At 39.4% G+C, this 14200-nt stretch overlaps 1 protein-coding gene across 1 annotated transcript in view; it reads left to right on the forward strand.

The window, feature by feature from the left end:
* LOC116672328 (receptor activity-modifying protein 3) overlaps nucleotides 1-10835 on the forward strand; it is a 39292-nt gene extending 28457 nt beyond the window's left edge. The window contains exon 4 of the mRNA XM_032504111.1: nucleotides 8524-10835. Within this exon, the coding sequence (XP_032360002.1) occupies nucleotides 8524-8779 (256 nt within the window). The 3' untranslated portion in view covers nucleotides 8780-10835. The remainder of the gene's footprint in view (nucleotides 1-8523) is intronic.
* Nucleotides 10836-14200: the final 3365 nt, after the last annotated feature.

Genomic DNA, 14200 nt, shown 5'->3' on the forward strand with positions numbered 1-14200 from the left:
AATGGAGCACACATACACATGCGAGCTTAAAATCAACGTCAAAAATAATCATCTGTGTCATAGATTTTCTGGGAAAATTCAAACAATTCTAGGAAGAAGAACCATCTGCATCATCCATCGGTTATGCTTTCTCATGTTTTTCTTTTCACCCATTATTTCTTAATGGTGTGACGGTTAAGAAATTACGGTGTAATGGTGTCAATCAAACATGAAGCGCCTGAAGCCAGATGGTCAGGGTAAACGTCTGTGTGGTCAGTTGGGAACTAAAACTTGCATTTACGCAATGATCAACTGCTATCTATGGGTCTGGCTAACAGCAGCGGGACCAAGTCTTTGTTTTGTAGGTTAAATTTAACACAGGTTAAATCCAGCGCTGAGCAACAGCTAACAGCTAGCTTCTTGTCTCATTTGTGGTTTGATAAACGGTAAATTCATCAAATTCAGTGCCCCCATAATATCATCCAAGCTACTGTAGTTGTCATACGTCAACTTCCATGTTTTATTCTAAGATTTTCATAATTAGTTCAGGCTGTCAAACTGGCAATGAGGGCAGTAGAGAACTGTTATTTTGAAGTCGTCCCACAGAGCGCTCACAGTCAAAGTCTAGGAAACAAAAACAAAAAAACTTTCTGCTGTTTGCTCGTTTTTTTTGTACCGATAAACAAGTCAAGAAGAATTCAACTCGTATTCCTTTCGTTTCTCGCTAAAAATACAAGTCTTTTTTTTTTCCTGCCACTTTGAATTGAATCCAATAAACAAACTACAAAACACTGGCCCGAACGTCTGCTCTGCTGAAGCTGGTCCAACCATGAAAGAGCCAAACCACTTTAATTCCATATCAGATCTGTTAGAGTTGTCTGACATGTCAAATGTGATTGAGAGATGTAAGAACAAAAGATTTATAGCCAAAATGTAGCAAGAAACAAAGCTCAGTGTGGCTTTTCGGGAGCTCTGCCTGCAAGAGAACACATGTTTATGAGAGCAATGATTCATTTGGTGTATTTGTGAATGATTCTGCATTTACTGTACTGAGGAGGATACATTGACTTTCTCAGCGAAGGTATAAGAGGAACCAGAGAGTGGTGAGAAGGCTAGGGCTTGGAGGAGCAAGGGGCCTCATGTTTAAACAGGCAGCGACCCCTGCAAAGCTTCCTCTCTTTGACAAATGCCTCTCTGCAGTAGGGCGCAGATAGCTGCTGGCCGAACACTCAGCCAGCGTGACTGTTATTGTTTGAAATGAGCCGGTACAAGCTTGTCCGACCACACAATACAGGGTATAAACAGACCACAAAGAGGCTGTGTGTGACTGTATGCCTGTATTTGTGCATTTCAATAGTTTCCCTCTAATAACATTAATTTTTTGTGCCCTGAGCGGTTTACAGCTCTGGGAGTAGCCAGCCTTGATGTTGAGCACACAGGAAGAGGCTAAGAGTGGTGTCTGTCTCTCTGGACCTTTTAATAATATATTTTCACTATTAGTAATTATGGTTATTCCCTGTGTGGACCAGAATTCGTCACAGCTTTTTCCAACTGCCTTTATTCACAATGTATTGGCCATTAAGATAAGCAAAGCTCAATGAGGTTCACAAGACTGGCAGGAGAATGTATTAGTCAACCAGCCATGGAGGACGGTTGAGGGTTAAAATGAAACGTCCTCCCAACCATACAACAATTTTGGTCGTTTATTCCTAACCTCTAATACAACCCATAGGTACCTGGGTCTCCTGGGTGAAAGTCCTGTGTTAGTTTGACCCATCCAACCACCCCACATTCCTCCATAAGCCCAATTTATGGTGCTGCGTCAAATCAACGCCTTAGATACTTATGTATGTACATAGAGATACGGACCCTACGCCGTACCCTACGCCGTACCCTACGCCGTATCCTACGCCGTATCCTACGCCGTACCCTACGCCGTACCCTACGCCGTACCCTACGCCGTACCCTACGCCGTACCCTACGCCATTGGTTCTCAACCTGAGGGTCAGAACCCCCAAGGGGGTCACGAGGTATTTTCTGGGGGTCGCCAGAATCTTGGTGAGAATAAAAAGAAATAACATACTGTAGACTGGGCAATGGTTTTGACATTACTGTGTGAGTCAGGTACATTTCATGTTATATTCAGAGCTTCATTTTTAAATCAGGAGGTCCTGGAACACAGAAAGGAGTCCGAAGGCATCTCAGGGAAAGAGAAAAAGCACACATGTCAAAAATCCACAGATCCTGGGGCGCTTGGACAAGGTTAGGTGCTAGCTTCTAAAAGGAAACTATAATTAAAGCAAAACATTATTTGTATTAATGAGAGCCTTTACAAAAAATTACTCAAAACCAGCAGGGGGAGGCGTGTAGAAACAGCAGTTTACACCGGTTTGCAGCTCTCTTTCTCTAGTTGTCAAAGAGGGTAAGGGGGTTGTGAACACCAGCCCTATAATTCTGTGAGTTGAAAAGGCTGAGAGCCACTGCTCTATGCCATAGCCTGATGTGTACCTCTCAAAAAATGTAACTAATCTTTGCAACGCAGACCACAACAACTGTGATTGGTCTTCTTGGTCGTGGCTTGGTAAAGTCGCATTCCCCCTTCCTTATTTCTTGGTTCTCCTTCTCCATAAACAACATTAAATCAAGGTGAGGGATAACTTTTCCTGCACCTCCCCCACAGGGAAGACACATTGTTTCTATCTACGCCTCCAGAGTGAGTTGGTACTTGCTCGGGGAGCTAATCCCTGTCACTTTCTCACTCGCTCTACGGCACACCATCATCATAAATGTGGGTTGTAATTGGTGCTTGAACAAATTACTTCTGGGGTTGTTTTTTCAGGAGGTGTGGGGGGGTGTGGGGGGGGGGGGGACTTGCTGGAAGGGTATAGCATTGACCAATAAAAAAACCATCAAATTTGGGGTGGACCTTTTCATGTTAGTTCGCATTGCGAGATAGGGCGTTTGCGATGCTTTCACGTAGGGTCGGAATAATTGGAAAAAGAGTTCCCGACTGGAAAAGTTTGCATTGCACTAACATTGTGAGATAGAGCATTCCCTGGCAGAGGTATGCGCTCTTTGAATGCTCTTCTACAATAATGTGGTGCTTTGCACAAAGGTACACAAAATGCAAGTCCAATTTAAGTGTTTCAACGTGTGTTCAGACAAAAAGCAAAGCACATTTTCACTTCCCCTCATTCACACGAATTCCACTACCTGACAGTTTGTTTTTATTCATTTAATCTGGTTTACATGTTAACAGAACCATCAGGCTCAGAGGATAAACAATCTGATGAAAAACTCTAGAATTGTCAAGGAATAGAAGCAGCATTGGATCGTTATGCACTTGTGTCTTAATGTGTGACTGTTGTATGAATGGGTGAGATGGATGCATATATAAAGTGAATGTCAGCAACATTCAAATATAACACTATACATGTAACACCATTAAGAAATATGCAATGTGTGGTTTGTCAGCCTTTAAACAGATGTGGTGGATTATCTTGCCTTCCAGAACTAAAAACCCCCAAGCAGTTTTATTAATGTGGACTTCACTGGGAGCTTAAATGTCTCGGGGGGTGTATGAAATGACATTCTGAGGAAAACATTGCTTTTTGGCATTAAAATGCTTATATTAGACACTAAACATTGGCACAAAAGATAAGCTCTCAGCTAAACAGTCTAATCAGCATCTGTGTGCACCCATAACTCCCTGTGTGTGTATTTGTTTTGCATTCACAAATATGTATATTTGCCAAAGGATCACATGCATGTGCTGGATATGTGTTTGTGGTCATGTTTACAGTTTTACACGACAAGTCCTCCAAACCAGACGACGATATACAGTAGGCTGTTTATTCCTACCCTCTAATACGACACACAGGAGCGCTTTCCGTCCTCACATCATGTAACGACAGAATGTAACGGGAGCGGTTTTAAACATGTTGTTAACGGTGTGAAAGTGTCACAGTTTGGCAATGTTTAGGCACCAAAATTACTAAGGCTAGTTAGAAAAAGATCCTGGTTTGGGTTAAAATCATCTGTCACGTTACGTAACTTTAAATGTTAAGCACGTGGTGCAGAACGCAACATAGTTCCATTTGTTCAGTAAATAAATAAAAAAACATTTACTTTGTTTTTCAAACAGGACACAAACCCTGATCTCATGGGATGAAGTCCTCTTTATGTGGAATGTGGCGCTCTTATACTTCGTCAACTTACTCCTCGGTTTTCTCTAGTAATACTTACGGGAGGCCAGTAGAGGGAGCCGCCAATATAAACGATTTGACAGCCTATGTGAGTGTTTTTCAGGGAGGACAGTCTCGTTATATAAAGTATTGAATACCAAGTTCTTCCTTTAGTCTGCAAATCGACAGCAAACCTTCTTAAGCTATTTCTTTGCCCTCCTAGCTGATTATTGTGTGTGGACGACAGCTTAAAAACATGTTAGCTGCTGTGTTTTACATCTGGGGAGTAACTTCAAAAGTCTGTTATTCCCTACAGTCTTGCATGCTGCATAGTAATCACATCTGCCGGAAAGCTCTGATAGTTCCTATTTTTATTTCTCTCGCCATCCTTTTGCTTTCTTCATTCCCCAAACTCTCCCTTGGCTGCCATTTTTTCTCAGGGGTGGCATAAATCACATGTTCAGAAAAGAGTTGATGTGTTTGTGTCAATTGGAAATCCCTATTCAACTTTAAATATGTGTGATAGAACATATCAATTATTCAGAGTCAGCCTAGATTAAGATTAAGATGACTCTGTCCTTTTTTCCTGCATTTTTCCTGCAACATTAATCTAGTGCTATACCTTTTTTCTTCAGTTTCCACACAAACACATAAGCTTCTGCTATTTCAATAATTTAGTTTTGCTGAGTTCAGATTTGTCAGGATGCTTTTCTCAGCAAAACACTATTCTTATCATTGGCATCCGGGGGCCTTTTGTCCCCATATGCCCCATACACACAATATGTGAATATGCTGTTTTTTTATTTAGTTGATTTGCAGCACCTAAGCAAAGGTCTTATAAAACAACTGCTACAGCCTGCCCTCAGAGCCCAACTTCTATCATCTGTACAGATATATATATTCATGTGTGTGTATATATATATATATAAATATATATATATATATATATATATATATATATATATATACACACACACACAAAATACATATATATATTTTGATATGAAATTATTGATTTCCAGGCTTGTGGTTGATACTGTACATTGTCTCACTGCCCAGACCCCATCTGTCTCCACCCGGGTCTCGGTCATGGTGCAACAATAAATGTAGATAAAAATGAACATTAAATCAACCATTCTAATCTAACATCCAGATAACAAAAATGCACATCCAAAACAATAACAGAACATTATTAAAGGTCCCATGGCATGAAATAATTAATAGTGACCACTAAAAGCTTTAATTACTTAAACTAAATCTAGGTTTACAGTGATGTGGTTACTGCGTTTTTAAGTTTTGTAGAGCAGATATGTAAAATTACGATGTTAAAATAATTGTACCATCTGTGGCTTCTTGAGTTATCACAGTTTAGAGCATTACGTCCAAATGATGTAAATAAGACTATTCATCTGCAGATTTGGAGCCATACATGGAGACAATATAACTGTTGCTCAATGGATGTCAAGAAAAACAAATCTGGACCTGGGGGATTGAGAATTCAGGATGGAGAAAGAAGGATTAGGTCTGGCTGAATAAGTGAATGAAGCTGAGTTTTAAGCCTGGAAAGCGTCATGAAGGGTCTGAACGGTCCTGACTGCCTGTTGAAATAGAGGAGAGCAGTAGGTCAAATAGAGTAAAAGGCAGTAAATCCCCAGTCATAATGATGGATTACGTACCAAACCTCCAACGCTTTCATTAATACTAGCTAAACCCGCAATAGGGTTTTAAATGATTGTGGGAGGCTCAGAAAACCCAAGTGAGATCATTTGAGTCTTAATAGATGGCTAACTGTCCACCTCCACTGCAATATGCATTTCAATAATTTTATCCATTGAACTATCTCCATTTAAGTACCTTAAAAATAAAAAGTGTTGTCGGTTTTTATAGTTGCCAATTAAAATGAAAGACCAAAATGGTGACATAATTAATATATTCATTCAACATTAAAGTTGAATACTTTATACATTGGGAGGATGGACTCTTACAATTTAAAAAAAAATTATATTTATTGGATTAAAAAAAAAAATTAACACACCGAAACACCACATACATAACCATCATACACATACACATATACATAGCTCTTATCAGGATATCAGGATCGACATATATGCATGTAGACATGTATACACCTATACACATAGACACATACACACACATACAACCATGCTTAAGAGAAAGGAAAAAAAAGAAACCCTGCTTTTTAGTGAACACAATACAGTAGCATGATTCAGTTACTCTGTAGACTTCTGGGTAGATGATTCTTAAGGTATTCAGTAAATTTTCCCCATAGTTTGTAGAAGCTCTTAATTTTCCCCTTCTTGACAGGTGTTAATTTTTCCACAGCTAAGCAGTTGGAGAGGTTCCACTGAAGCTGCCTCAGTGCTCTTCCATTGGGTAGCAAAAGAGTGTTTAGCCTGTAGTGAACATACATTCATTGTTTTATATGAGCACTTGACAGTCTTGTCTCAAGTGGAAAAATGAAAGTGGATGAAAATATAAGGGCATACACGTAGTGTCACAGAAGTAATGTCATTCAGAGTCTGAACAACCTTTTCCCAGAATTTCCTAATTTTTGGGCAGTTCCACAGACAATGAAATAGTGTTCCCTTTTCTAGGCCTCATTTAACACATAGGTCTGGGTTATTCTTGTTAAAACGATGCAGAAGGGAAGGAGTCATGCAAGTGTGTGTATACCATTGAAATTGTACCAGTTTAAATCTGGTGTTGATAGTCTGTGCCTGAGCTGTTTGGCTAACTGTCTTCCAGTGTACTTCAGAGATTTCCCTCCTCAGGTCGCACAACCACTCCAGCGTTTTGCTATTTGCGGATTCTTCAGCATAATCCACAAACATTTATATATTATACATTTAAACATTTATATTGGAGGGACCTGGCCACAACCATGGAGATTGACCATTATGGCCTTTTCAAGGGGGTCTACAGGAGGACTGATTATGTTTAAAAAAAATAAAATTCCTGATTGAAGTATTTGAAAAAGAGATTCCAAGGGATATTGTAGATTCTTTGCGAATCCTCAAAGCTATACATTACATCGTTGTCGTACATATTGATAGTTTTACTAATCCCTTGATCTGCCCAAGATCTAAAACCAAAACCAGAGCCATTTCTGCCGGGACTGAATCTGCAGTTACTCCATATTGGGGTAAATCCTGATATATCAGACTCTGAATTTAAATATGTTTGTATTTTGTACCAGACTTTAATGGTATTCTTAACAATTAACAGTTATGTGTGTCTTTTATCAGGTTTTTTAGTGTGTCAGAGTATAAATACAAATTTAAAGGTAATGACGATGCAGTGGCAGTTTCTATTTAGACCTAGTGGGTGGTAAAATCATCCAAAAACCAGTACATGGCAGCTCTAATCTGGGCCGTCCAATAATACCAGAGAAAGTTGTAACATGGAGTCCAACTCTATCATAAAGCAAATATGGTAAAGAAAATTTAAGTCTAGGGTGAGTATTATTCCAAATAAAATTAGGTTTTAGTTCTTTCAATCTAGAAAATAAAGTAGGCCGAGGGTTTGAGGGAATGGATTGAAAAAGAGCGTTTTTGCAAAATATTCATTTGAATGATATTGACACAAACTGTTAATGATATTGGGAGGTCAGCCCATCTTTTAAGGAAGTCTGTTATAAATGTTAAGTCTGGATTATAGTTTTAGTTGCTATGTAGTTGCTACAGGTGACTTTGATTTCCAGATTTTTCAAACCATTGGGAGAGTTATGAAACTCAGTTCCCAAAATTGCATTGTTTCTGTCTGTGTCATTAAGAATCTGTATATTAGAGTTTTTACTATACTATACTATATTTATAGACTGAGATCCTCCTTAAGGGCTCTATTATACTTGAAGTGTATGCAGCAATTGGGCCAGGTGCTTTAAGAAGAGTACAATGTTGTCTGCCAAGAGACTGATGCAGTGCTCTCAGCTTCCTATAAGTACTTGTTCATTCAGGGGGTGGGATCTGATTGTTAGTGCCAATGGCTCTATAAATAACACAAATAAAAAAGGGGCGCCAATAGACATCCTTGATGTGTTCCCCTGGTCAGACTGAAGGGCTTTGATGCTATAGAGTTAGTCAGCACTACCGCACTTGGGTCGCTGTATAGTAATTTCACCCATTTAATGACGTTTTCTCCCAATCCAAATTTTGGGAGTACTTAATTTCGATATGACCATTCAACCCTTTGAAAAGCCTTCTTGGCATTCAGGGATAGAATGGCCATGTCTGGACTTCCGAAATCACACATTTGATCCTTTGGGAATACGGCAGCTAAAGTCATTGGGGATTTTCTTCTAATCTTTTCCCTTTTTTCCACTTATTTTTTTCCACAGTGAGTACCACCTCTTCACCACCTGCACAGAAAGAATGTCCCACATGGTCAGCTGCTACTGGCCCAATCCGCTGGTGGAGAGCTACATTATCCGCATACACAAGCACTTTTTCTCCAACTGCACCATGGACCAGGTGGTATGGGTGGACCCGCCGGACGACACGCTAACCATCCTCATCCTCATTCCGGTTTTCCTCACACTGGCCATGATCGCCCTGGTGGTCTGGTGCAGCAAGAGGAGTGATATCCTGGCTTAGGAGGAAGAGAAGACAGAAGAGGATGGAGAAAAGCGGATGAAGGATTGAGTTCAAGATCTCAACCTCTCCACTAAGACTATACTGTACAAAGGAGTGCACAGAGGTTTTGGAAGGTTGGTCAAACTACCCTATAAGTGATGCTGCATACCACCTCAACCTTCTGTGGAAATGAGGAAAGAAGTACTTGGTAGTACAAAGTAGCATTTCCTTTCATATTTTAATATGTTATGTGATTTTTTACAGTTCTGACATTGACTTACTATCACTCAACATGTTCAGCTGTTCAACTTAACAGATGCATTGTTGGGAAATACTCATTTTTCTTGCACTGTAAATATGTTGCTGGAGCCAACAGCTGGTTATCTTAGCTTAGCATAAAGACTGTAAGGGGGAACATTATGTGAAAAATCACGACGTGTCACTTTTACACTTTGGTTTTAGTATGGATTAAACAAACAAGATAAAACATGTCAATTGGTGAGCTTTACAGGTAGGCCGATTTTGTTACCTTTGGGCAGAGCCATACTTGCTGTTTCCCCTTGTTTCCAGCCTTAAGCTACGCTAAGCTAAGCTAACCAGTTGCTGACTGTAGCTTCTTATTTAGGGTACATGCATGAGAGGGGTATCAATTGTCTATTTCAACTTCCAACAAGAAAGCGAATAAGCATTTTTCCCAAAATATCTATTCCTTCAAAATACAGAGGATTGTGGTCGTTTGACATCAGTTTTTGGGTAAGTTGATCAGAGGAGAGCTTTACAGCCAACCAAAATATTGGTGCATTTTTTAATTTGCATGGATCTGGAGCGTTGACCTCGGAGAATCTTGTCAGAGCACTGAACCGTTGCTGAAGGCCAAAGTATCCACCAAGCATCAGAGGCAGTGACCAAAGTCTAAGCTGCTGGGAAAGGAGACTCTCAGAGGACACCATTTGGTAATTATTTAACATGATACTGTATTTAAAGAAGCCAAATCTGGACTTAATATTGATTGTGCAAGTTTGATCGTACTGTTGTGTTACTGAATGGACTGTCACTACTGGAACGAATACACTGGTGTGCAACCCAAAGACAAGGCAACACTATGATTCATTTTGGGACTTACATTTCTTTTGTGAATACCTGAGCCTCATGGGACTGTTTTACAACGGTGTAATTTATCAGATACTGTTCTATAAATTACTGTTAATACTCTCAAAGAGGGTGTTCTCAATGGAAACAAAGAACTATGAACTGACATTGAGACCTCGTACTGTACAGTTATGCTCTCTGGTTGTGCTGTCTACTGTTTCTGCATTGCCTTTCCAGCGTAGAAATACACACTGATGCTTTGAAGTGAATTCCTTTGGGGAAAGGCTTGAGTTAATGTACACACTTCATTGGTTCTTTGAACCACAGTCCCCAACTGCCACAAGGCAAACTGAACTAAGCACTGCTTTTTTATTTCTTCCAAAGCACAAGGCACCAATCTCTGTTTGTCAGCTCTCACCTCCACACTTTTGTCTATGGAACTGATTAAATCTCTCTTTAAATAAGTGGTTGCTCACCTTCATTGCATGCACAAAGCAAGTACACAGAAAGCAGACATTTTGTTAACTCCATTTTTTGCGATGCAATATGTCTAAGCTTATATCTGTAAGTGTTTCTGTGAGTCAGCTGCTGTCTGTTGACTTTTGTTTGATTCAGTCAATAAAGTACAGTATATCTCTTGATTTGATTTAAAAAATGCTTAACAGTTTACACAATAACCTCTTATATGCTAGCAAAAAACCTGTGAAAGTACAGTATATTTCAGATTGCTAGAAATATCCCAAAATGATTTATTTGGAAGCTCTCTGCATCATAAAATAACGCAATATTTAAGAATGAATTACTATGACATTAACTTTGAGACATTTCTACAATATGTTTAAACCGGCAATGCCACCTACCTTCCCTAGCCTCCTTACATTTGGTCGGAGTGACTCGCCTCTCATCTTATCTAGTGTCAGTTAAAGAATAAAGTACTGATGTCAAAGTTGTAATTCTCAAGATTTTCATTAAACAAAATCTCACTTTTCAAGCAATCAATTTACTGACATTCTGTAACTACCTTTCTATACAGTAATGGCGGAGTCCGCCATTCACGTGCTGGACTTGACCCTGCTTTAATTAAAGACTTGACTCTCCGGGGAGTTTTTTCAGTAGCAATGTTTTTGTGTAAGCTACTATTGAAGAAGGAGCCCAGAACAGGGGGCAGGAGCTTATGCATAGTCATCTAAAACAAACTCTCACATGCTCCGCATTCAGTAAGTGTCATGATTCATCACAAGGGCTACAGGTGTTTCCTCCGTGAAACTATCTCGCCTGGAATTTGTCATCCAGAAGCTGCCACCCGAGGGGTCCCTGCTCACATATAAAACTTGCATTGTTATCTAAATCACTTTTTAATTCATGTCATGCATCATGTGAGATGTGTGTGTCTGTGTAGGATCAGACCCCCCTAACAGAAAACTGGCACTTAATACCCAAAGCTGCTGAGACATCCAATCTCTGATCTTTCCAATCCGCATTCTGCCATAGGAGCGTGAAATTAAGAATTTCTCAACTTTATTAAGCCATACATATTGACTATGTTCTGCAACATTATCAGAAGAAAAGTGAAATGCCTCACAATTCCTATGACAAACACACATTTGAAACAACATTGGGGTTTCAATATGATGATGAAGTGTCATATTTACAGATTTTTAAAGGCCCTGGTGGTTGACAGGTTTTTTCAGTTATTCTGAACATCAACCTACTTGAACCAAATAGAATGACAAAGGTGTAAGCGGTCCTGTTAAACGTTGGTTCTGTTGACTAATAACCCCATTGAACTGAGAATCAGGGAGTCCAACATGGAAGAAGACATTGTATAGATCTTATATAAGCCGTATGGCAGGCTTTATCTAATTTTATTTTTTACTTACTTTTATTCAATCCTCTACCGGGGTATAAACTGCTCCACAAAAGTGGTACAGCTTTTAAACAACAATGAGACAGGGGTCTGTTTATATCTGTTGGATGAAACGTGTTAACTTCTTGTCCCATAACAACTAAGTGAACAAGTTTGCTAACTACCAATTAGCAAACGCCAGAGGGAGTAAAGGTACAGTCATTTTATCATTGTAAAATATGCTTCATTCAAAGTTGACAGAAACAAAATAAAAGTATCAAATCTTGATTCGTCTTTTCACCGTTCCAACAATCACCACTCTGGTTTGGTTGAAATAAACCCTTAATTTACCCATTTAGATGTTGAAACATGCTGGCTCTATACATGCTAAATGTTTTCGGGAAGCTTAATCTTTAACAAAAATGTTGACCGCTGAAGGGATCCTTTCCACAATGTTGCCATACACTTGGAACAATAATCTAAGCCTGTCATTGGTAAAACAATGACAGGCGTAGGTTGACTTGGCTTGGCTTGTTTAATATTGCTTAACACTGGACCAATTTCATTGTTGTTCCCATTACTTGTGTCACACAAAAAACAGAGTTACCTTTTAAACTGTAGGAGCAGTGCCTGTGAACAGTGATAATTATTGTTTAACACATTTCATCTGCAGAACAGTAAAAAATAAAATACAAAAAAAAGTGGTGGGAATAGGATTAAGGCCAAGAATTCATTGGAATTTTTAATGCTTAGCTGATCTAAAGAATAATTAATGCTGCAAGCAGCGATGGACAGGTCCTCGCCCCTCGGGGGTACCGGTGGGATGCTCAGGCAATTTATCTCAAATGGGCCTCAGCGGAGCATGGGGAACAGCTGTGCCGAGTTTCCTGTGATTCAGGATAACGTTTGCCGAGATACGCAACACCTCTTGTTTTGACCGCCACATCTAGGAAGTCAGTCCTCCATAACTTGCGCATTTTTTACGAGCCAACACGCAAATGTTTGTGCAGATTGGATTAACGCTCTAGGAGAAGGAAGAAAAAATAGGTCTTGCATGCATCGCAATATGGGTAATTCATTAAAAAAATTAAAAAAGCGCCATCTAATGGCAGATTTGGCATGGATGCTCAACCCCCTATGAGGAACAACTGTGTCAAGTTTCGTGATCTTTGGAAGAACTTTGGCCAAGAAACACAACTTCCTGTTTGGTCCTCTATAACTTGGGCATTGTTAAAGTTATCAAAAGTCTTTCGATAAACTTTTTGTCCTGAGGGTCCACTGAGTTTCTGTGCAGATTGGACTCCAGGAGGAACCCCAGGAGGAGTTAGACAAAGTAAGTTTCCCATTTATTGCGATGTAGCTAATTAATTCAAAAAAATTAAAACAGCGCCATTTAATGGCCAAATTCACTCCAGCTAATAAAACTAAATAGGAAAAAAGTCATAAATGACGAGAGCAATATATGTACTAAATCTGGTGAAGATCAGAGCAACTATGTCCAAATTAAAGCCTTCCATTAATTAGTGGGCACTATGGAGCCCAATTACAGACATGGTCCAAATTGCTGTACAGTCTAAAAAATGGGCACAAGGGCAAAAACCAATTAGGGGGTACTATAGAGCCACCATACCACTCCCAAGTCTAACGGTAAATTCAGATGGGTCCTAATCAGAAGCAAGGTTTATGAGACTGTCAACTGGCTGAAGTTTGGTCTTTCTCCATCTCTGTTTTCTTTTACATTGGTTAATATTCTGTTTTCTGTTTTTTGTTTTTGAGGAATTGTTTTACACCTCACTGGGAAATATGGTCAATAGCTGATTCTAGTTTTGCAATTAAATTATCCACTAAATCATCCACAGATGAAGGGCGAGTTGGTGAAGACATTTATATGCAAGAAAACATTTTCTGGCATTTTAGATGTGAGGTATCGTCTATTTACAGAACGTCTAGAATTGCAATGCAGCATATGAAGAAAGACAGTGAATTAATTTAACTAGTGATCAGACACCACCCAATTATTAAGCATTACCATTTAGTCTTTGGGCCCATGGGACTACTGTTTCTCCTAAAATATAATGAAGTACAGTGTATAGGAAAAACGTAGTCCCATGTGCACAAAGACTAAATATAGTATGAGCAAACCTCACTTTTCAGCCAACGTTTTGACTGATTTGGGGAATTTTGAGGGCTTTTACAGTATCTATAGCACTCTGGAGCACAAACAAAGTGATATTTAGTGTTCTGTAACCTTAGCAGAATTCATCTTTTCAAACTTGTATTGGGGTCTTGCTGACTCTGTTTGGAAGCAGAAAACAGAAAATGTGCCACTTCTTTCACACAATACATTGACTTTTTTTCAGTCATAACACCTCAATGCACTGAAGCCGTGGGAGAGTAAATTCGGCCAAGCATGTGTGTACGTGCATTCAGACACAGACATTCTTTTATTAAGACAATATTATGCCAACCTACACAAACAGCCACGCAGCTGAATCCATGACTTATTC

This window comes from Etheostoma spectabile, chromosome 22 (assembly GCF_008692095.1).
Source record: "Etheostoma spectabile isolate EspeVRDwgs_2016 chromosome 22, UIUC_Espe_1.0, whole genome shotgun sequence".
NCBI lineage: Eukaryota > Metazoa > Chordata > Actinopteri > Perciformes > Percidae > Etheostoma > Etheostoma spectabile.